The sequence below is a fragment of the Manis pentadactyla genome, chromosome 15 (assembly GCF_030020395.1).
Source record: "Manis pentadactyla isolate mManPen7 chromosome 15, mManPen7.hap1, whole genome shotgun sequence".
Taxonomy (NCBI): Eukaryota; Metazoa; Chordata; class Mammalia; order Pholidota; family Manidae; genus Manis; species Manis pentadactyla.
The window spans coordinates 60,508,974-60,531,507 of NC_080033.1; the positions used below are offsets into that span (position 1 = coordinate 60,508,974).

Below are 22,534 nucleotides of genomic sequence, written 5' to 3' on the forward strand. Positions count from 1 at the left end.
GAGATCCAGCAATATATGGAAACAAATGACAACAACAACACTAAGCCCCAACTTCTGTGGGACACAGCAAAAGCAGTCTTAAGAGGAAAGTATATAGCAATCCAAGAGTATTTAAAAAAGGAAGAGCAATCCCAAATGAATGGTCTAATGTCACAATTATCGAAATTGGAAAAAGAAGAACAGATGAGGCCTAAGGTCAGCAGAAGGGACATAATAAAGATCAGAGAAGAAATAAATAAAATTGAGAAGAATAAAACAATAGCAAAAATCAATGAAACCAAGAGCTGGTTCTTCAAGAAAATAAACAAAATAGATAAGCCTCTAGCCAGACTTATTAAGAAGAAAAGAGAGTCAACACAAATCAATAATATCAGAAACGAGAAAGGAAAAATCACGACGGACCCCACGGAAATGCAAAGAATTATTGGAGAATACTATGAAAACCTATATGCTAACAAGCTGGGAAACCTAGGAGAAATGGACAACTTCCTAGAAAAATATAACCTTCCAAGATTGACCCAGGAAGAAACAGAAAATCTAAACAGACCAATTACCAGCAACGAAATTGAAGCGGTAATCAAAAAACTACCAAAGAACAAAAACCCCGGGCCAGATGGATTTACCTCGGAATTTTATCAGACATACAGGGAAGACATAATACCCATTCTCCTTAAAGTTTTCCAAAAAATAGAGGAGGAGGGGATACTCCCAAACTCATTCTATGAAGCTAACATCACCCTAATACCAAAACCAGGCAAAGACCCCACCAAAAAAGAAAACTACAGACCAATATCCCTGATGAACGTAGATGCAAAAATACTCAATAAAATATTAGCAAACCGAATTCAAAAATACATCAAAAGGATCATACACCATGACCAAGTGGGATTCATCCCAGGGATGCAAGGATGGTACAACATTCGAAAGTCCATCAACATCATCCACCACATCAACAAAAAGAAATACAAAAACCACATGATCATCTCCATAGATGCTGAAAAAGCATTTGACAAAGTTCAACATCCATTCATGTTAAAAACTCTCAGCAAAATGGGAATAGAGGGCAAGTACCTCAACATAATAAAGGCCATCTATGATAAACCCACAGCCAACATTATATTGAACAGCGAGAAGCTGAAAGCATTTCCTCTGAGATCGGGAACTAGACAGGGATGCCCACTCTCTCCACTGTTATTTAACATAGTACTGGAGGTCCTAGCCACGGCAATCAGACAAAATAAAGAAATACAAGGAATCCAGATTGGTAAAGAAGAAGTTAAACTGTCACTATTTGCAGATGACATGATACTATACATAAAAAACCCTAAAGACTCCACCCCAAAATTACTAGAACTGATATCGGAATACAGCAAAGTTGCAGGATACAAAATCAACACACAGAAATCTGTGGCTTTCCTATATACTAACAATGAACCAACAGAAAGAGAAATCAGGAAAACAACTCCATTCACAATTGCATCAAAAAAAATTAAATACCTAGGAATAAACCTAACCAAAGAAGTGAAAGACTTATACTCTGAAAACTACAAGTCACTCTTAAGAGAAATTAAAGGGGACACTAACAGATGGAAACTCATCCCATGCTCGTGGCTAGGAAGAATTAATATCGTTAAAATGGCCATCCTGCCCAAAGCAATATACAGATTTGATGCAATCCCTATGAAACTACCAGCAACATTCTTCAATGAACTGGAACAAATAATTCAAAAATTCATATGGAAACACCAAAGACCCCGAATAGCAAAAGCAATCTTGAGAAAGAAGAATAAAGCAGGGGGGATCTCACTCCCCAACTTCAAGCTCTACTATAAAGCCATAGTAATCAAGACAATTTGGTACTGGCACAAGAACAGAGCCACAGACCAATGGAACAGACTAGAGAATCCAGACATTAACCCAGACATATATGGTCAATTAATATATGATAAAGGAGCCATGGACATACAATGGCGAAATGACAGTCTCTTCAACAGTTGGTGCTGGAAAAACTGGACAGCTACATATAGGAGAATGAAACTGGACCATTGTCTAACCCCATATACAAAAGTAAACTCAAAATGGATCAAAGACCTGAATGTAAGCCATGAAACCATTAAACTCTTGGAAGAAAACATAGGCGAAAACCTCTTAGACATAAACATGAGTGACCTCTTCTTGAACATATCTCCCCGGGCAAGGAAAACAACAGCAAAAATGAGTAAGTGGGACTATATTAAGCTGAAAAGCTTCTGTACAGCAAAAGACACCATCAATAGAACAAGAAGGATCCCTACAGTATGGGAGAATATATTTGAAAATGACACATCCGATAAAGGCTTGACGTCCAGAATATATAAGGAGCTCACACGCCTCAACAAACAAAAAACAAATAACCCAATTAAAAAATGGGCAGAGGAACTGAACAGACAGTTCTCCAAAAAAGAAATACAGATGGCCAACAGACACATGAAAAGATGCTCCACATCGCTAATTATCAGAGAAATGCAAATTAAAACTACAATGAGGTATCACCTCACACCAGTAAGGATGGCTGCCATCCAAAAGACAAACAACAACAAATGTTGGCGAGGCTGTGGAGAAAGGGGAACCCTCCTACACTGCTGGTGGGAATGTAAGTTAGTTCAACCATTGTGGAAAGCAGTATGGAGGTATATCAAAATGCTCAAAACAGACTTACCATTTGACCCAGGAATTCCACTCCTAGGAATTTACCCTAAGAACGCAGCAATCAAGTTTGAGAAAGACAGATGCACCCCTATGTTTATTGCAGCACTATTTACAATAGCCAAGAATTGGAAGCAACCTAAATGTCCATCAATAGATGAATGGATAAAGAAGATGTGGTACATATACACAATGGAATACTACTCAGCCATAAGAAAAGGGCAAATCCAATCATTTGCAGCAACATGGATGGAGCTGGAGGGTATTATGCTCAGTGAAACAAGCCAAGCGGAGAAAGAGAAATACCAAATGATTTCACTTATCTGTGGAATATAAGAACAAAGGAAAAACTGAAGGAACAAAACAGCACCAGAATCACAGAACTCAACAATGGACTAACAGGTACCAAAGGGAAAGGGACTGGGGAGGATGGGTGGGTAGGGAGGGATAAGGGGGGGAGAAGTAGGGGGGTATTAAGATTAACATGCATGGGGGGGTAGGAGAAAAGGGAGGGCTGTACAATACAGAGAAGGCAAGTAGTGATTCTACAACATTTTGCTATGCTGATGGACAGTGACTGTAAAGGGGTTTATAGGGGGGACCTGGTATAGGGGAGAGCCTAGTAAACATAATATTCGTCATGTAAGTGTAGATTAGTGATTCCAAAAACAAAGAAAAAAAAAAAAAAAAAAAAGGGCAGTTCCTGTGTGGTAACCTCCAACGAGTTCTACACAAGGGTATAAAGGGCATATAAAAGTGTAGGCAAAGGGTCTGTTTATGTTTATATAGAGGATCAAAGCCTAATTGGGCTACCCCGAAAATGAACTAAGATACGATATGAAAAAGAACTTCCAACATCTGCACTCTCTGGAAGACTCATGCCAGAAGATGATCATCAAAAAACCCCAACAAAGATCCACGCACTGCTACAGCTGTAGATGCACTCATCCCACCAGTTCCTGGACTTGCCATGGGAATGAGGAAGGAGATATCTAAGCTGGCCTGTGCATACAGTAAAACAACAAATTTGACTGGATCTATACTGTTGGAACTCAACCAAGAATTTGGAGAAGTGCAAATTGTAGCGCTCCAAACTCTTACAACTACAGACTATTTACTGTTAAAAGAACATATGGCATGTGAACAGTCCCCAGGAATGGGTTGTTTTAATTTGTCTGATTTCTCTCAGACTGTTCAAGTTCAGTTGGACAATATCCACCATATCATAGATAAGTTTTCACAAATGCCTAAGGTGCCTTAATGGTTTTCTTGGTTTCACTGCAGATGGCTGGTAATTACAGATATGCTTTGGTTATGTAACTATACTCCTATTATGTTAATGTGTGTGCGCAATTTAAGTAGTAGCTTAAAACCTATATATGCTGAAGTTACTCTACAAGAAGATTTGTCAAAGAAATAATCAATCTTCCCATGTTTTCTTCCGCCTGCTACTTCTATAGCTTTTCTTCTTCCTTCCTAATTATAACCCTTAAATAGAATTTGTGCCTCATATCAAATTTACCGAGTATCATAACTCCTCCAAGTGGTAAAGATACCTCAAGACAAATGCTGGGCATAGAAGCCACAGGGCATAAATATGCAAAGAAGTAAAAAGCTAACCTTTTCAAACAATAAGGCTTCCCTCTCACTTACCAACTTTACATTTCCCTGTATGGCCCCGGAAGATGACTGGTTAGCCAGAGACGGGTAAGATTCCTCAAGGGAGGGACAACCTAAGACAGGCACAGTCGCAGGGGGGCCATCAGGTGAGAAATTGGGGATCAACAGAGGTGAGGCTTAGAACCTCACCCCCCCTGTTCTGAGAGAAATCTTCTGCATATGTGGATGTTTTATTGCCCTGGTCTAGCTTGGATTAACACATAGTCTACAGGCACACACCTGATCATCTACATTTGCTCTCTTACAACACTAAACTATGTTTTCTACCTTTATCTTGCATCTACCTACCACTTCAGCATTTTATTAAAAATAATAATAATAAAGAGAGAAATGTGGTATCCACATATAAATCAAGTATAAAAACCAAATGAGTATTCATATTTGAACTGACTGTTTATAGTTCATAATGCATGAGCAAAACCGAAAGTTTCTGTGATGACTGCCCTTGTACTGTTCACTATGTAACTTATTCATTATGTAAGAATTTGTTCTACATGTAAGAACTTGTTTGTTATGCCTCAGAAGATTGGAGACTGACAAAAATTAGGCTTGGGGTGGAATAATGATTGTGCATTGAGAATTGACTCCCCTATACAGAATTTTATTGTCGTTAACAACCATTTGATCAATAAATATGAGAGATGCCCTCACAAAAAAAAAAAAAAAGGACAGACTTCCAATGGTAAAATAAATTAGTAACCGGGATGTAATGTAGAGCATAAGGAATATAGTCAAGATATTGTAACAGCCTGGTAGGGTGATAGCTGGAACCTAGAATTATGTATATAAATGTTCTACCACTGTGTTGTACACTTGAAACTCATGTAATGTAATACTGTGTGTCAACTACCCTTCAATAAAAAATAATTATTAAAAAAAAAAAAAAAAAAAAAAAAAACCAAATGAGTATTCATATTTGAACTGATTGTTTAGAGTTTATAATGCATGAGCAAAACCGAAAGTTTCTGTGATGACTGCCCTTGTACTGTTCACTATGTAACTTATTCATTATGTAAGAATTTGTTCTACATGTAAGAACTTGTTTGTTATGCCTCAGAAGATTGGAGACTGACGAAAATTAGGCTTGGGGTGGATTAATGATTGTGCATTGAGCACTGACTCCCCTATACAGAATTTTATTGTCGTTAACAACCATTTGATCAATAAATATGAGAGATGCCCTCACAAAAAAAAAAAAAAGGACTGACTTCCAATGGTAAAATAAATAAGTAACCGGGATGTAATGTATAGCATAAGGAATATAGTCAAGATATTGTAACAGCTTGGTAGGGTGATAGCTGGAACCTAGAATTATGTATATAAATGTTCTACCACTGTGTTGTACACTTGAAACTAGTGTAATGTAATACTGTGCGTCAACTACCCTTCAATAAAAAATAATTATTAAAAAAAAAAAAAAAAAAAAAAACTCAGGAGCGATCACTTCTAAGCTATTTCTGCAGCTGCCCACAGGTACTGACTGAAGTCACTGAAGCAGAGGAAGATAGGCCACAAGAATGTAAAAGGGAAAGGAGGGCAAAACTTTTGTTTTGAAAGAACTAAAACATTCTTGTGAAAAGTTCTGTGGCCTTGAAGGCCACATCTCCCTCCTACCAACTCTTATAGTAACCAGGGTGAACTAGGGTAATGAAAGCCTTACTTACTGGTTTCCAAATTCCGATGCCACAAAAAGGAAGCCTGTCTTAAGGACACACATCGCAGCAGCAACAGGCACTGTGTCAAAGTACTTGAGGCGGATCTCAGTGACCTGGGAGGAAAGGAGAGAGGGTCCAGCATGCAGGCAAGTGAAGACAGGCCAGGAAAGAAAGCCCAATATCATACTACAGAAGCATAATAGCAAATAAAACACTGTCCTTAGTACCCAAAACAGGGGTCGGCAAACCCCAGGGCACAGACCAGTCATGCCCATTCATTTACATACTGCCCACGGCTGCTTTTGTGCCACAACAGCAGAGTTGAGTAGTTGAGATAAGAGACCATATGGCTCACAAAAGCTTAAAAAGTTTACTACCTGGACTTCACAAAAAAGTCTGCCAACTCCTGAGCTTAACAGGTATCTAAGAAATTACCCAGTTGTCAGAGCTCTCCATGGGACGAAAGAAGTAACAGATCATGTGTATTATCAATTTTCAGTAGACATGGAGAGCTCTGCCTTTTATTCACTTGAAAGTGGTACTGCCCAATCTCATATTATTTTATCTGAGACTACCAGACCAGTAATCTGTTAAACACAGGGACAAAACCCACATTCATGTACCAGTTCCAAACTTTAAAAGTTTTAATATCTTAGGCAACTACTTCTGAAGGCATTCTGTTCCCAATTTTTTTTACTTGTTAAGTATTAACTGTCCTATGTCAGAGAGTAGTTGTAATGAATAACTGGTTTATGAAACCACTTTAAAAACCTTAACTGTACATACAAATACCAGTTTTAAAAATAAGGTTCTTTAGTTATACTAAAATTAGGATGAAATTATAGAAAGTTTTATCAAACCAGACTAAACATAACAAAGGGGTTTTTTCATTTTTCTCTTCCATCCATGGTCTTACCATATCTTCATCTGTCTCCAACGTGATCTTGAATATATCTCCCTGCTCCGTTTGGGCCAAAAAGAAGAACATGGATTTGGTCTTATGGGTGGCAGAGCAGACAAAAATCATTCCTCTTTCAGGGTCATCCAGGTCATTCTATCAAAGTCAAATATATAACCAACATCTTAGAAATAGGTACTTATTTCTAGAATCCAGCACCTTACCCACTGGGGTCATACAGGCTACCCAAAGCCCAGAGGCACTAGAAGCCTCTCTCTATAAGCTCTGAACCAGAGCCGCTTGACAGCCACAGGAGTAAAACAGAATAGCTAAAAATTTTTATCCACTATACATAACAGAGCCTAGGTAGCAAAAAATAGCTACAATTCCATTCTACATCAAGAACTTTCACCAGAAAAAAATGTCAGAGACATGAAATTTAATCATCATTTCAGGATGGGAATAAACTCTTACATGTCCACACACCACCATCCAAACCATCCATCTTCAGCCCTGTTCTACATCAACTTGATTCTTGAAAGTCAGATCCTTTGGCTATGATTTGGATTTCTTTTTAATTAATGTTATCAACAGTTTGTATTCCTGTCACTGAGGAAGCTCTTCAAGGGCAAAACATGCTTTATAATTCTTGTAGCCCCAAAGCCACATCAACTGAATGGAATCACTTGCAGCCCTTACCAAGAATTTAAGTTGCTATTTCTTCTCATGTTTTCTAAAACTGATGGACTCTTACTCAGATGCCATGTATTAGATAAATTAAAGTCCTGAAACAAAACAGCAGCAGACTCACAGAATCCAAGAATGGAATAACAGTTACCAAAGGGAAAGGGACTGGGAAGGATGGGTGGGAAGGGAGGGAGATAAGGGGGAAAAAGGGGCATTACAATTAGCACACATAATGTAGTGGGGGGAGGCGGGGACACGGGAAAGGCAGTGTATACAGAGAAGGCAAGTAATGATTCTATAGCATCTTACTACACTGATGGACAGTGACTGTAATGGGGTATGCGGGAGGGACTTGATAATAGGGGTAGTCTAGTAACCATAATATTGTTCAAGTAATTGTACATTAACGATACCAAAATTTTTAAAAAATTAAAATTAAAAAAAAATTAAAGTCCTGAAAGGCTTAACCCTAATATCTATAAATATTAAAAAGATAATAATTTAGAGGTGAGAAGAGACTGAGGAAGCACAATTAGCCACATACTGATTGCTGAAGCAGGATTCACAGAAATAATACTTTACTTTTAAGTATCTTGATAATTTCCATAGTAAGCTGTTAGAAGGAATAAAACACCACTGTCAACCACTAGTGTAGTAAATGAATGAAGGGAAAGCCACCGTGTGAAAAGATGATGGGGAAAAGAATATTTATAGTCTCAAAGTTCACACCAGATTCCACGTCAACTACAGAAAAGAAAAGGTATGAAGAGGAAAGGCTCAAGATGGAGTAGGAAGGCAAGCTGGAAACCTCCTCTCTCTCTCACACTCTCTCTGTCACACACACACACACACACACACACGCACGCACGCACGCGCGCCTGGGGAAAAGGAGACCACACAGAAAAGGGTAAAGTGGCAGAGCCTTGACGGAGTGAGGCCCAAGCCCTTCCCTCATCCCAGCCCACAGGTGGGAGGAGGAGGAATGGAGCAGGGAGGGTACAGGTGATCAGGAACAAGTCAACATTCATTTATGATAAAAACTCTCAACAAAATGGGCCTACAGGGCACACACCTCAATATAATAAAGCCCATATATGACAAGCCCATAGCTAACATCATACTTAGTAGTGATAAGCTGAATGCTTTTCCTCTAAGATCAGGAACAAGCAAAACACTCTCACCACTTTTATTCAACATGGTTCTGGAGAACCTAGTCATGGTAATCAGACAATGCAGAGATAAAAGGCATCCAAATTGGTAAGGAAGAAGTTAAAACTGTCACTATTTGCAGATGACATATACATAGAGAACCTTAAAGAATTCACCAAAAAATTATTAGAACCAATAACTGAAAATTCACAAAGTTGCAGGATACAAAATTAATACACAGAAATCTGTTCGTTCTTATATACTAACAATGAACTAGCAAAAAGAGAAATCAGGAAAACAATTCCCATTTACAACTGCATCAAAAAGAATGAGACATCTAGGAATATACCTAACCGAGAAAGTAAAAGACCTGTACTCGGAAAACTGTAAGACACTCATGAGAGAAATTAAAGACACAAATAAATGGAAATCTATCCCGTGCTCATGCATAGGAAAATCAATAGTCAAAATAGCCATCCTGCCTCAGGCAATTTAGATTCAATGCAATCCCTATCAAAATACCAATGGCATTTTTAAATCAACTATAACAAATAGTTCTAAAATTCATATGGAACCACAGAAGACCCCAAATAGCCAAAGGAATCCTGACAAAGAAGAACAATGTGGGGGGATTATGCTCCCTGCCTTCAAGCTTTACTACAAAGCTACAGTAATCAAAACAATTTGGTACTGGCACAAGAACAGATAGATCAATGGAACAGAATAGAGAGCCCACGCATACGTGGTGAATTAATATATAGTAAAGGAGCCATGAATATACAATGGAGAAAAGACAGCCTCTTCAGTAACTGGTGCTGGTAAAACTGGACAGCTACATGCAAGAGAATGAAACTGGATTACTGCCTAACTCCATATACAAAAGTAAATTCGAAATGGATAAAAGACCTAAATGTAAGACATGAAACCATAAAACTCTTTGAAAAAAACATGGGCAAACATCTCTTGAACATAAGTATGAGCAATTTTTTTCCTGGACACATCTCTTCAAGAAGGGCAACAAAACCAAAAATGAACAAGTGGGACTACATCAAACTAGAAAGCTTCTGTACAGCAAAGGACCCCATGAGCAGAAAAGGCAACCTACAGTAAGGGAGAATATATCTGTAAATGATTTATCTGATAAAGGGTTAACATCGCAAATTTATGAAGAGCTCATATGCCTCAACCAAAAAAACCACCCAACTAAAAAAATGGGAAGAGGACCTGAACAGACATTTCTCCAAAGAAGAAATACAGATGGCCAATAGGCACATGAAAAAACATCACTAATCATCAGGGAGATGCAAATCAAAACCACAAGATATCACTTCACACCAGTCAGAATGGCCGCTATCCAAAAGACAAGAAATAACAAGTGTTGATGAGGAAATGGAGAAAAGGGAACCCTCTTACACTGTTGATAGGAATGTCAATTGGTGCAGCCACTCTGGAAAGCAGCATGGAGGTTCCTCAAAAAACTAAAAATAGAAATACCATTTGATCCGGAATTCCACTTCTAGGAATTTACCCAAAGAAAACAAAATCCCTGAACTGAAAAAATATATGCACCTCTGTTTACTGCTGCATTATTTATAATACCCAAGGTATGGAGGTAAACTAAGTGCCCATCAATAGATGAATGAATAAAGACGTGGTACATATACACATGGAATATTATTTAGCCATAAGAAGAAAAGTTAGCCTGCCATTTACAACATGGATGGACATAGAGGGTATTACGTTCAGTGAAATATGTCAGGTGGAGAAAGGCAAATACCGTATGATTTCACTTATTTGTGGAATATAAATATAAAGCAAAACAGAATGAACAAAATAGCAGTAGACTCAAAGACAATGAGAAGGGCCTGGTGGTTACCATGGGGGGAGGGGTTGGGGAAAGAAAGAGGGAGAAAGGGACACAAAAATTCCCAATCATAATGTAGGTTGGTCACCAAGATAATAGTACAGCACAGAGAATACACCCAATGATTTTATAACATCTCCCTATTTTGACAGATAGTAACCGCACTAGTGGGGGTGAGGATTTAATATGGGTAAGTGTTAAATCACTGTGTTGTACACTTCAAACTATTGCAAGACTGTGTAGCAATCAAAAAAAAAAGATAAAGCTCATAAAGAAACGAAACTGCAAGCAAAGCCACAATAAGGTGTCACTTCACAACCTTTGGATGAATAGAATACAAAAGACAGACAATAACAAGTGTTGGTGGGGATGTGGAAAAAAAAGGAACCTTGTGCATGGCTGGTGGGGATTTAAGATGCAGCATCTGCTTGGAAAACAGATTGGCAGTTCCTCAAAGGTTAGAGCTGCCCTACGACACTAAATTCTACACCAAGAGAAATGAAAATCTATGTTCACACAAAAATGTGTACATCAATTTTCATAGCATCATTATTCTAATAGCCCAAAAGTGGAAACAACCCATATGTCTACCAACTGATGAGTGGGAAATGAAATGTGATATATCCATCATAGAATATACGGTAAGAAAAAGGACTCAAGTACTGACTCACGATATAAAATGTCTGAGCTTTAAAAACATTATGCTAAGTGAAAGAACCCAGGATACATATCATATAATTCCATTTATATGAAATGTCCAGAATAGGTAAATCCAGAGACAGACAGCTAACTAGTGCTGCCAGGTAGTGGGGCATGCAGAATGACTAAGAGTGGGTATCTCCTTGGGTGATAAGAATATTCTGGAACTTAGAAGGTGGTGACGGAGGTATGATGCTGTGAATACTGTAAAAATCAATTGTACACTTTAAATGAGTAAATTTTATAATATGTCAATTATATCTCAATAAAGCCCTCATTTAAAAAAGAAAAAAAAAAGGAAAAGGTACCTTTATGATGAAGAGGAACAGGCAGACACTACCTTAACAAACTGATCAAGTTAGCATCACCAATAATGAGTCAAAACCAACATTATGTACCACTGATGTGGTATCATGGGAAATATGTATCACTACATATGTAATAATTATATAAAAAATATGAACATGGGGGACACTAGTCAGAATGGCTTGTATCAAAAAGATAAAAAATAACAAGTGTTGACAAGGAAATGGAGAAAAGGGAGCCCTCATGTACTGTCGGTACAACTGTAAACTGGCACAGCTACTATGAAGAACAGTATGGAGGTTCCTCAAAAAATTGAAGATAGGAATACCATATGATCCAGTAATTCCACTCCCAAGTATTTACCCAAAGAAAACAAAAATATTAATTCAAAAAGATATAATGTACCCCTATGATTACTACATTATTTACAATAGCTAAGATATGGAACTAACCTAAGTGTCCATCATCAGATGAATGGAATAGTATTCAGCCATAAAAAAAGAATAAAATCTTCCCTTTCTCAACAATGTGGATGGACCTACAGCATATTATGCTAAGTGAAATAAATCACAGAAAGACAAATACCATATGATTTCACTTATATATGGAATCTAAAAATAACAAATGAACCAACAAAAAACAGAAACTCATAAACACAGAGAACAAACTAGTGGTTGCCAGAGGGGAGAGGATGGGGGATGGGGAAAACAGGTGAAGGTAATTAATAGGTACAAACTTCCAGTTACAAAATAAGCCACAGGAATGAAAAGTACAGCACAGGGAACATAGTCAATAATATTATAATAACTCTATATGGTAACAGATGGTTGTGGTAAACATTTCATAATGTATTATAGAATTACTGACCCACTATGTTGTACACCTAAAACATGTCAACTATACACTTCACTTAAAAATAACAGATAGTCATGAGGAAAAAAAGTATGGGACAAACAACAAGAAAATTAGTCTGAACTCAGAAAATGTCAGTATCACAAAAGACGAAAACCAAACCAAAGTAAACAGAAATATTCTAAATTAAAGGAGACTAAAGGTAGACATAAGGGAACTTATTGGGACAATGAGAGAAATTGGTGTATGAACTGTCCATAAGATAACTGTATTACACAAAATAGTGAATTTTGGGGGCATGATATTGGTAGTGTGATTATACAAGAAAATTTCCTTGCTTCCAGAAGCTACATCTTAGGAGAGTCTTAAGTGTCTTGATGCCTGCAACTCATTTTCAAACAGTTCTGCCCAAAAAGGTACATAGATATATCATAAGAACAAAAAAGCAAATGTAGTGAATGTTAATTGGTTAATCTAAGAGGAAGGCATATAGGAATTTACTGTTCTTTTCTAAATTTTCTGTAGGCTGGAATGAGGCAGGGAACCAAAAAAAAGTAAAAAATAATTTGATTTATCTCCAATATATACTGGCTTCTTTAAACTAAAAGCTTCCAGGAATTTCATATTTAAAATGTCCATAGGTTCTTATAAAATAGAAACTGTTTTGGCTTTTAACTCCGTTTCTCAAAAAATTTGTTTTGCTTTTACTAAAGTATTTTACCAGCTTTATTAAAAACATTTACAAAGAAACTAAAACATGCCAACAGAGATTACACAGTAATTACAAAAATTAGGTTCACAAACACAAATATATCTTCTCTTATGGCAAATAAAACTTTACCCGTCTCCTGGGAATTGGACAGCGGATATCCGGTTGGTCACCAAAGTTCTTGTAGGTGATATAGTTTTCAGAGCAAATCAGCACTCCACTTGGACCATCTGACCCTCCCGGAACTGTCAGAGAAAGTAAAACTTGGCAATGATTTGACAAAACCGAATTCCAATTTAACTTTCAACTCCTTCTCTCCTTCAGCACAGCCTGATGAAGGTAGAGTGTGCTTGAAGTTGAGAAATATTCAGTGTTTCTCTTTCCTGATAGTTACGCTAAACAAGGATGGAGCACAGTTTGGGCCATCTCAGCCTATCCAGGTATCTGATAATGCATTAAAATTTTTAGCTCCAAGCACAAAATTCTCATCTCAGGTTCAGATCTATAATCCAACTACATACTGGACACTCTCACAGGAATATTCCACAATAGCTTAGAAATACAATGTGCTCACACACACACTCAAGTTCCTTCCCAAACTTTCCAACTCCTGGGGTTCCCCATCTTAGATAATATCACCACAGACCAACAGACCAAACCAGAAACCTTGGTATCACCCTTCAATTCTCTCCTGGCCCACAGCTGTGGTTGAGTCTACCTCCTGCGCAGTTCTCATGCTGCCAAACTCTCCTGGTTTAGTGAAACAACTTCCTGACCAATCTCCTGGCTTACCGTCTTATTAACCTTCATTCCATTAGCCAAAATGTAAGCGAGTAATCTTCCTAAAATGTTAATCTCTTACAGGTTATTATTCCTCCAGTCAAAATCTTACAGTAGCTACCTCACCACCACTGCTTCTATTACAGCCCTTTGGTTCTAGTGACCCAATCACAGTGAGCTTTCAGTTATCTGAATGAACTGCCTTCATTCTTGCCTTGGGCCTTTGTACATCCTGTTCTCTTTGCCAAGAACAGAAATGCCTTCCTCCACTCCCACTGTACCCAGCTAACTCCTAACTAGCCCTCAGGTTCCTGCTTAGAGAGCACTTCTCCAGAAAGCTTTCTCTAACATATTCTCTTCCTTTCCCTGGGTTAGGGACCCCTCCTCTACACTGGCATTTGGCCCATTTGTCAATTTTCTTGACACTTACACGTATTCACCAGACTCAATCTTGCATAAAAGGGAACACCACATCTAATTTCCTGGGAACACTGCAATCCCAGGATTCAAGACTGATTTACACACACATCAAAATCATGGGGGCTCAATAGATACCTATTTAATGAATGAAGCCTCATAAACAAAAATTATGGTAATGTGTTATAGCAAATCATGAAATGTGTCATCTATTTTCCAAGGTTCTTCTACTAACGATATAAACAGTCTCTTCCTAAGACTTAATGCTCAAAGACACGTGCGGTCTTATGTTACACTCTTCTCCAGAACTCTCCCCAACAGGCATATTTCATTTTAGACATCAATCCAAATGCAAATGACTCAAAACAGAAAGGACTGGACCACTGTCTTCCCCAAGCCTGCTATAATTTAGATAACACAAATATAGTTGTCCTCCTTTAGTCTTTTAATATAATGAATATTAAATTTTCTAATGGTGAAACTCTGAACTGCTACAAAAATCATACTTAGCTATGATACATTTAAAATGCTGTTAATCTGATTTGCTAAAATTTTACATTTTTGCACCTGTTATCATAAGCCTAACTAGCTTAATTTTTGTCACTGTCCTCCCCAGTTTTAGTGAGTAAGTTATGCTCATAAAGTAGTACAATAGCTTTTATTCTTTTTCTAATCTCTGGAGAAATTTAAAGTCCCAGAAAACTGCACCTTAAATCTTTTGGGAGAAAAAGATTTTTGACCACTGCTCTAATTTCTTTACGGCCTATTCAGGTTCTTAATTTCTTCTCAGATCAACTTTGGTAATGGTTTTCAAAAATATTTCTATTTTGCCTAAGTTTTCAAATTCATGGATATACAATTTTATCTGGGGCTTATCCATTTCATTTGTCTCTTCAAAGAACTATGTTTTTGTTTTTCTTAATGAAAGTGAAAAACTGACTATAGTCAACATATCACAGCAACCATCAGTAATCAATATTCCAAACTGACAGCTTTCCTCATCCTTTCTTCTCTGACCACAATAAAGGATAAGAGTTAACTACCACATGAACTTCTAACCTCACCATGCAAAGCATTCAGGTTTACTACAAATGGATTAGTTTCCAAACCCTGTTAAGTAAATAAACCCTTGTAAGTTTGAGCATAAAATGGACCAAACAAAAAGGTATAGAGCTGCTCTGAGAGAACAATACCTGTAATAAGGAAGTTGCCATGTTCCTCCAAAGGTTCACTGTATTTTCGGACCACATGATTTAAACCAAGGTCTAACTCATAGAAAGTAAGCGTCTGCTGGGTATTAGCTGCTGCTTCCCCTGTCGGATCATTGTCTGCTTCCTATGGAGGAGTACAGAGGCACAAAGACTAATCAGTCCTATAAAAGCAAACTTTCAGAACTGGAAAGAGCATCAGGATTCTTCCATTTTAAAAATAAGGAAGCAAAAACTCACAGATGCCAAATGTCTGCCAGAGATCCCAGAACAGTGCTACAGAACGGCAGTGCTGGAACAAGAACCCAGTCTCCTATTTCTGGCACCACGATTCCCTCTACTAGAGGATACTGCCTCCCATTCAAGGGAAAGAACAGTATGTCCCACCTTTTACTACCTCCCTGTGAAAAAATATTCACTATAATTTCACCTCCTTTTTCAGGCAACTTGTCCCAATAAATACTCTCTTTCCACAAAGAGACAGTTTAAATCAGAGCAAAATGCTATTTTAAAGTTAGGTAAACTCTGAAACATTTTGAACAATTTCAGCAAGGCATTTGGAACACAGAAATTTGTCGGGAGGGATAACACACACACAATGAAAACAATCTTACAAAACCACTGAGGTGGGAAGGAAAATGGTCGCTATTACCTCATAATCCATTTCCAGACAAGCAAACATTGGATTCTCAAATCCCACATCTACTCCAACTACATGATATACTAAAGTGTTTGCTTTGTGGGCCTCCAGGGGAGATGAAATGGTGAGCCGGGCTGCAGCATCTCTGTTCAAGATATACACCAACTTCTGTTTCTCAATGGCACCTGTAGTTCAAGGAAGTACACAAAATTTCCAGATATTAAAAAGCGGTGCTTACATAACAGCTAGATTCACATAACAATTATTTTTTAAAAAATCATTAACAGTCAGCACTACCTCTACAAGTGTATTAACTCGGGATCATCAAAGTAGACAACATTTGGTAACTGTTGTCATTTTACCCCCCTCCTTCCTAACAGGAATCTTAATATCCCACTAATTTAAAAAAAAGAAAATTTTACTATGCCCTAGATTTAATGATGGTGGGTTAAACTAAACAATAATACATAAAATTGCTGGCTTTATTCTCCAAATTAGATCTAATGATTTGTGGTTAGAGGGTTGCCCTTTTGAGGCCTGATCAGATGCACATAATTTTCTTCAAGAGATTTATAAGAGAAGAGACATGAACGTGAATCATCACTTCAGGCTGATGCAAGCAACCATATTCAATGTCCAATAATGCAAAATCTTTTCATTGCACTTCTTGCTCAAGATAAAAAGAAACAGAAAACCACCTATTTTCAACTTGGTAGAAAATAGAAAAAGTGTTAAGCCTTTTCCCATTGTTTTTAAAAGGAAAGACTTTAAATCATGGCATTAATCCAAATATGATCCAAACTTTACCCAGTTTGTGATTTATTGGGACACTGCTAGAAGTACAGCACTGTTATCCTAAACTGAGCATCACTAAGAGTCAGAGATGCCCTCAATAGAGCAAGTCACTCACTAATCATAACAGCTCGCCCCTTGGGATCCACAGCTAAGAACTGGCCAGGAACAATGCGGCGGCATCCACTCTTGCCAAAGGTTTCTTGGTGAATTTTCTCAAACATATTCTTGGATGGCTGGTATTCCAGGATAACAATCCGACCTGAGTCACTACCAACCACAATGTAGTCTTTGGTGCCACCTGTCAGCCTAAATGCCATGAGTGACCGGATAACACCAAATACTTCCACAGTTAGTAAAGTGTGAACTTTGCCAGTATTGGGATCAGGACGAAGCAGCTCCAAGATCTTCCCACGAGAAACAACAATTTCTTGTTGTTTGGTTCCTAGATCACCAAAATAATAAACATCATTAACAATCAGCTGGTCCAAAAGTAACTTGGATGGATGGATTAAAATGCAAAAAAGACAAATACAATCAAACAAGTGGGGGGCTAAACTATTTTAGGTTAATTTATCCTATTTTAAAAGATATTTTTCCTGGAATTCAAACAATCTAACAGAAGTGGTATCAAGGAAAGCTTTTAAAAAATGGTACACAACTTTCTTAAACGTTTTTATTTTTCTAAAACTTGCCATCAATCTGCACAATTGGGAGGTATCTATAAATGCTATCAACCTATAATGTTTATCTTCATAAGACTAAAAATTTCCAAAGGCTCTTTCTAGCCCATCTTTAAAGCTATTGTTCTAAGAAATTATATTAACTTTCTGTGCAGTTTAATGTAGCATCTCAAAGAACTTTTTAAGTTGCTATCATACATTGTTCATTTCTAAACTCACCCTAAAAAGTTTATCACTGCTTTCATCACTGCAATCAACACCTCCAAATGCACAACCACCATCTCTCCCTGCCTACTACATATAAATACCACCAGGATGAGTTGTCATCAACTTTAAACAAAATGTCTGAAATAACTAAGTTCCCTCTTTCCAAAAACTCCCTCTCCAGTGTCAACTAACCTGCCAAAAATGTTACTATCATTTTCTCTGCCACCCAGGCTGGAAATTCTTATCCTTCTTTCTATCCCCACTGCCCTAGTACAGGTCACTATCTAATACCTAAATGGCTTCCTAGCCTTTCTGATACCCCACTCCCACCCCATTCCAATTCATTCTCATTTGCTCAAGGCCACCACTATCAGGCCACTGACTTTCCAATGGTACTTGGGGATCAGAAAAGATCAAGTACTCTAAAGTATTCTGGAAACTATAAAGCATTATACATACACATGTATTTTGTGTGTGTGTGTGTGTGTGTCTATATTTAAAAAACGTTCTCTAATGATTGAAAAAGGGTTTTCCTGTAATTTATTTTAGAAAAAAAAAGTTTGAATTTGAAAAGAAATTTGAAGCATAAAACCAGTATTATTAAATATGTTAAATTCAGAAAGATTGCAACTAGATAACTTACCAGAGAAGTTGCCGTGAATAGCAAAGCTGATGCCAGTGGCTCGCTGTAAGGTCAAGTTGTATAGGAACATGGTGGCAGGAACACTGAGAAACCCACAACTGCACAATCTGGGCCTTGGTTATACCAAGTCAAAGCAAGCTAAGAACATATAAAAGCAGAAAAAGTATCAGCTGGGAAACTGCTATTTAACAGACATTCTGTATGGGAACTCCTCGCCAAAGGCAGCAGACCCAACAGAGTAAGGCCTATTGGGGAACAATCTGTATGTACTTAGGAGTGCCTTCTATATGCCAGGCACTATGCTATGTATTTTGCCTCTAATCTCACAACAAATCTACAAAGTATTCAGTATTCCAATTTTATAAATAAGGAAAATGAGACTAAGAAATTAAGTTGCGTGCCTAAGGTTATATAACAAATGGCAACAATGCTGGGAGCTGTGATGTATCCCATTAATGCAACACTATTTACCTCTATTATCACGGATACTAAGTAGGTCTACATTTACTTGCATTTAAATAGACTGTATGTTCACAAGGTTCAGGACTGCAAATGCATAGCAAAAGGCTCCCTCAATGAAGGGAAGGGGCTGGGGAGGATGGGTGGGGAGGGAGAGAGGGAGGGAGAAGGGGATTAAGGGGCATTATGATTAACACAATGTAGATGGCTCATGGGGAAGGCAGTACAGCAGAGAAAACTAGTAGTGACTATATAGCATCTTACTACACTGATGGGCAGTGACTGCAATGGGGTGGGGAGGGACTTGATAATATGGGTGAATGTTATCCTGTGATATGGGTGAATCACAATGTTGTCATGTGAAACCTTCATAAGATTGTATATATGATACCTTAAAAAAAATTTTTTTAAAGCTTCCTCATCCATTCCCTAGCCATCCAGTTCTCCTTCCTGGGGGAATCAATTTCAACAAGCTGTATCATATCCTTCCAAGTATTTTCTATACATACAAACAAGACTACCTATTAATACTATATTTTATCTCTTTAGTTAACTAAAGGTTAGGTTCTATATATTGCACACTCACATTATAAGTTATTTTTTTATTAGTGTACCTATCTTGGAGATAGCATTAAGAAAAAGGGCTTTCTCGTTTTTATTTTACAACTGTGGAGTATTCCAGCAAGTGGGTATATTAGAGTTCATTTAGCTAATATCCTACCCATGAATGCCTAGGTCCTATTTCCAAACTTAGGACTATGAAAATTGCTGCAAAGAAAACTGCTCATATAAAGGTCATTTATACATGCATGAACATATCTCTAAGATTAATTCCTAGAGGTGAAATTGCTGGATTGAAGAATCCATACATTTGAAATTTTGATAAATACTGCCAAATTACATTTCAAAGGAATTCCACCAATTTACATTCCCAGCAATTCCCTATCTCCTCACAACCTGACTTTGCTAATCTAACAGATTAAAAAATCAGTAACTTTAAGTGTAGTTTTCATTTGCATCTCTTAATAAAGCTCTGTATTTAGTACTTAGAACTTAAAATTTCAACTTACCATCAAAAACTAAAATAAAACTTAATTCCTGACACTTCAGGAGGCCTCCCTAAAGGATAAGTCACAGAAAAGGATTCTTCTCATCAGACAGGACTAAAGACTGCAAACTGATGTGCTTCTACCATAAAAGAATTACCCCAAACTACACCTATATGCAGTTATCACTGGAAAATAAACTGAGTTATTTTTCCTCAAAGTTTTCAAGAAAAAAAGGGATCTTAAGAAATCCAAAGGAGTCACCATGTAACTTAACATAGAAACTCGGTTCTGTTAAGTGAGAAAAGACAATTATAATAATCATTTCTGGGCTGGTCAAAAGCAGGGTGAGTAAGAGAGGATCAATCCTCCAGTATGGAAATAGGTCCTCAGAGACATCAATTTTCCTACTTGAGACTAAGGAACATCTTTAATGTTCTAGGATCACAGGGAAGGAAAAGGCCTGAGTTGGATCAAGAAGCTGAGAAATGACCTTCAAGAAGAAAAACGGTAATACTGTGACAGGGACCGTGGGTGTAGTCAGAGTAGGGTAAGGGCCTCCAGAAAAAGCAAGGCAGGATATCTGCAGTCAGGGCAATGTAACTACATGCAAAGAAACCCCCTACTAAAACTCTGTTAAACATTCAGATCTAGAGTCATTCTTCAGTGAGATTAGTTGGTGTACCCCAGATAAGGAGTAGCACATGTTTTTTTATGCTCATCATTTATAATCATGTGTAAGATTCACTTTAACATGCTAAAAGGCCAGGCCTATGTGCTGTCTTTCCTCCTTCAAATCTGATGAAGTGATTTTGCAAACTGGGCAAATTAATTTAGCATGCAAGCCCAGCCATAACACAGTAAAAGGCAAGAACGATTCCACCTTAAAGATAAGATTGCACACTTGGGGTATGGGTGGGGACTTGAATAATATGGATAAATGTAGTAACCACATTGTTTTTTCATGTGAAACCTTCATAAGAGTGTATATCAATAATACCTTAATAAAAAATTTAAAAAATATATATTGTTCAAAAAGAAAAAAAAAAGATTGCACTTAACTTCCTCTTTAGCAAACAATGCCTTGGTCCACCTTGGGGGCTGACCAGGTGGCCTTGTTTCATATGCCCCAGACCAAGACTCTGGTATCTCAGGGAGAAATCAACAGAGCAGGAGGTTACTTGTATCAAGTTCATTGTAAATATCCTGGGACGACTTAACTAAGTCCACACCCCTAAGTTTTTTTCATGTTCTCGAAAATCCTCATCTGCCTGTAAAACCTCTAGACAACACACCACCCCGGACTCTCTTGTCCCCTCCTGGTATGAGCCGGGAGCTCTGTCCTTTCATTTTATCTCTAAATATAAGCCTGTACCTTGCTCTTCTACCTTGAGTGTTTGTGAAGCTCATTCTTTGGCTTCGTGAACAAGAGCCCCGGCATCAATACAAGTGAACACACTTCGAGTAAATAAACTGACACAGAGATATGGGCACACACATCCCAAAAGGGCTAAGACACTGGCAAGTTCCAGGAAAAGTGGTACTCAGCTTTAAATCTGGGTTAAAAATAGGCAGGGAATATGTTGTAACTGCTCTCAACTTTAAAGTAGTGAATGTAATTCTTGAACATAATTTATTCTCTTGCATCTTGCTCTGGTTATAAAACTTCAAGCACAATTTCAAAATTGTAGTTATCAACAACAAAATTTATAATGGAACCTCCATCACGTTGTCAGCGTGACCCATGTTACAGAACTGACTATATTAAAGGTAAAGAATTGTTACACACACAAAAAAAGAGGAAACCACAGGCCCCTTCAGAAGCCCCAAAGGCTCCCTCCATAAGTACTTTTCATTCTTTACAGTTGACTGAAGAACTCAGCCTACTTTCCATTCCTTTGTAAATGATGACATCCATCACTATCTGGAATTCATTTTCCCCAAACCTAGCGGGATCCAGGTTCCCCAGCTATTCTACTACTATTACCTTAGGTAAGGAGAGAGTTCCATTTTGGAAGATGATCACCCTAGAACTATATACTAGGAACCACTAACGCCCAAAACTTGGTAAATTTTGTTATTTCTCCCACGTGTAATCTCCTGTCTGTAATTACTATAAAATGAGCCTGTGACTGCTGCCACCCCTTCTCCACATGCCAAAGGAACTGCATTTAAAATTCCTGAAGTCTCCAGTATGGATATTACTGTACCCCATTTTGTGGTGATAAAATTCAAGACCAGAGGAGTAAACAAGTTACCTAAGTACCAAAACACAGTATTAAACGAGGTCTTGACTCCAAAGACTGTTACCGTTATTTATGTTTTTAACACTCCCAGTCTTTTTTCACCTTCCCGTCTGTGTGTCGTTTACTCTCTCCAGGAGACGTCCCTCCCGCCCCTTCTCACACCTCCGCCAGGGCCTAAACGCCAGGAAATCTCTTTGAGCCAGTCCTCTTTCCCACCTTACAGGCGGAA

General features: G+C 37.8%; 1 protein-coding gene and 1 non-coding gene across 2 annotated transcripts in view; both read right to left on the reverse strand.

Moving 5' to 3' along the window:
- The window catches only part of SF3B3 (splicing factor 3b subunit 3), a 60,997-nt gene that overhangs the window by 38,108 nt on the left and 355 nt on the right, over positions 1–22,534 (reverse strand). Inside the window, exons 2-8 of the mRNA XM_036926935.2 lie at positions 18,555–18,692; positions 17,140–17,466; positions 16,242–16,414; positions 15,575–15,716; positions 13,317–13,429; positions 6,937–7,074; positions 6,030–6,133 (exon numbers count right to left, since the gene is read on the reverse strand). Of these exons, the coding sequence (XP_036782830.1) occupies positions 6,030–6,133; positions 6,937–7,074; positions 13,317–13,429; positions 15,575–15,716; positions 16,242–16,414; positions 17,140–17,466; positions 18,555–18,624 (1,067 nt within the window). The 5' untranslated portion in view covers positions 18,625–18,692. The remainder of the gene's footprint in view (positions 1–6,029; positions 6,134–6,936; positions 7,075–13,316; positions 13,430–15,574; positions 15,717–16,241; positions 16,415–17,139; positions 17,467–18,554; positions 18,693–22,534) is intronic.
- Positions 16,763–16,842, reverse strand: LOC118933002 (small nucleolar RNA SNORD111). Its single transcript, XR_005032994.2, has one exon. It is a non-coding gene; the product is annotated as a small nucleolar RNA SNORD111 (small nucleolar RNA).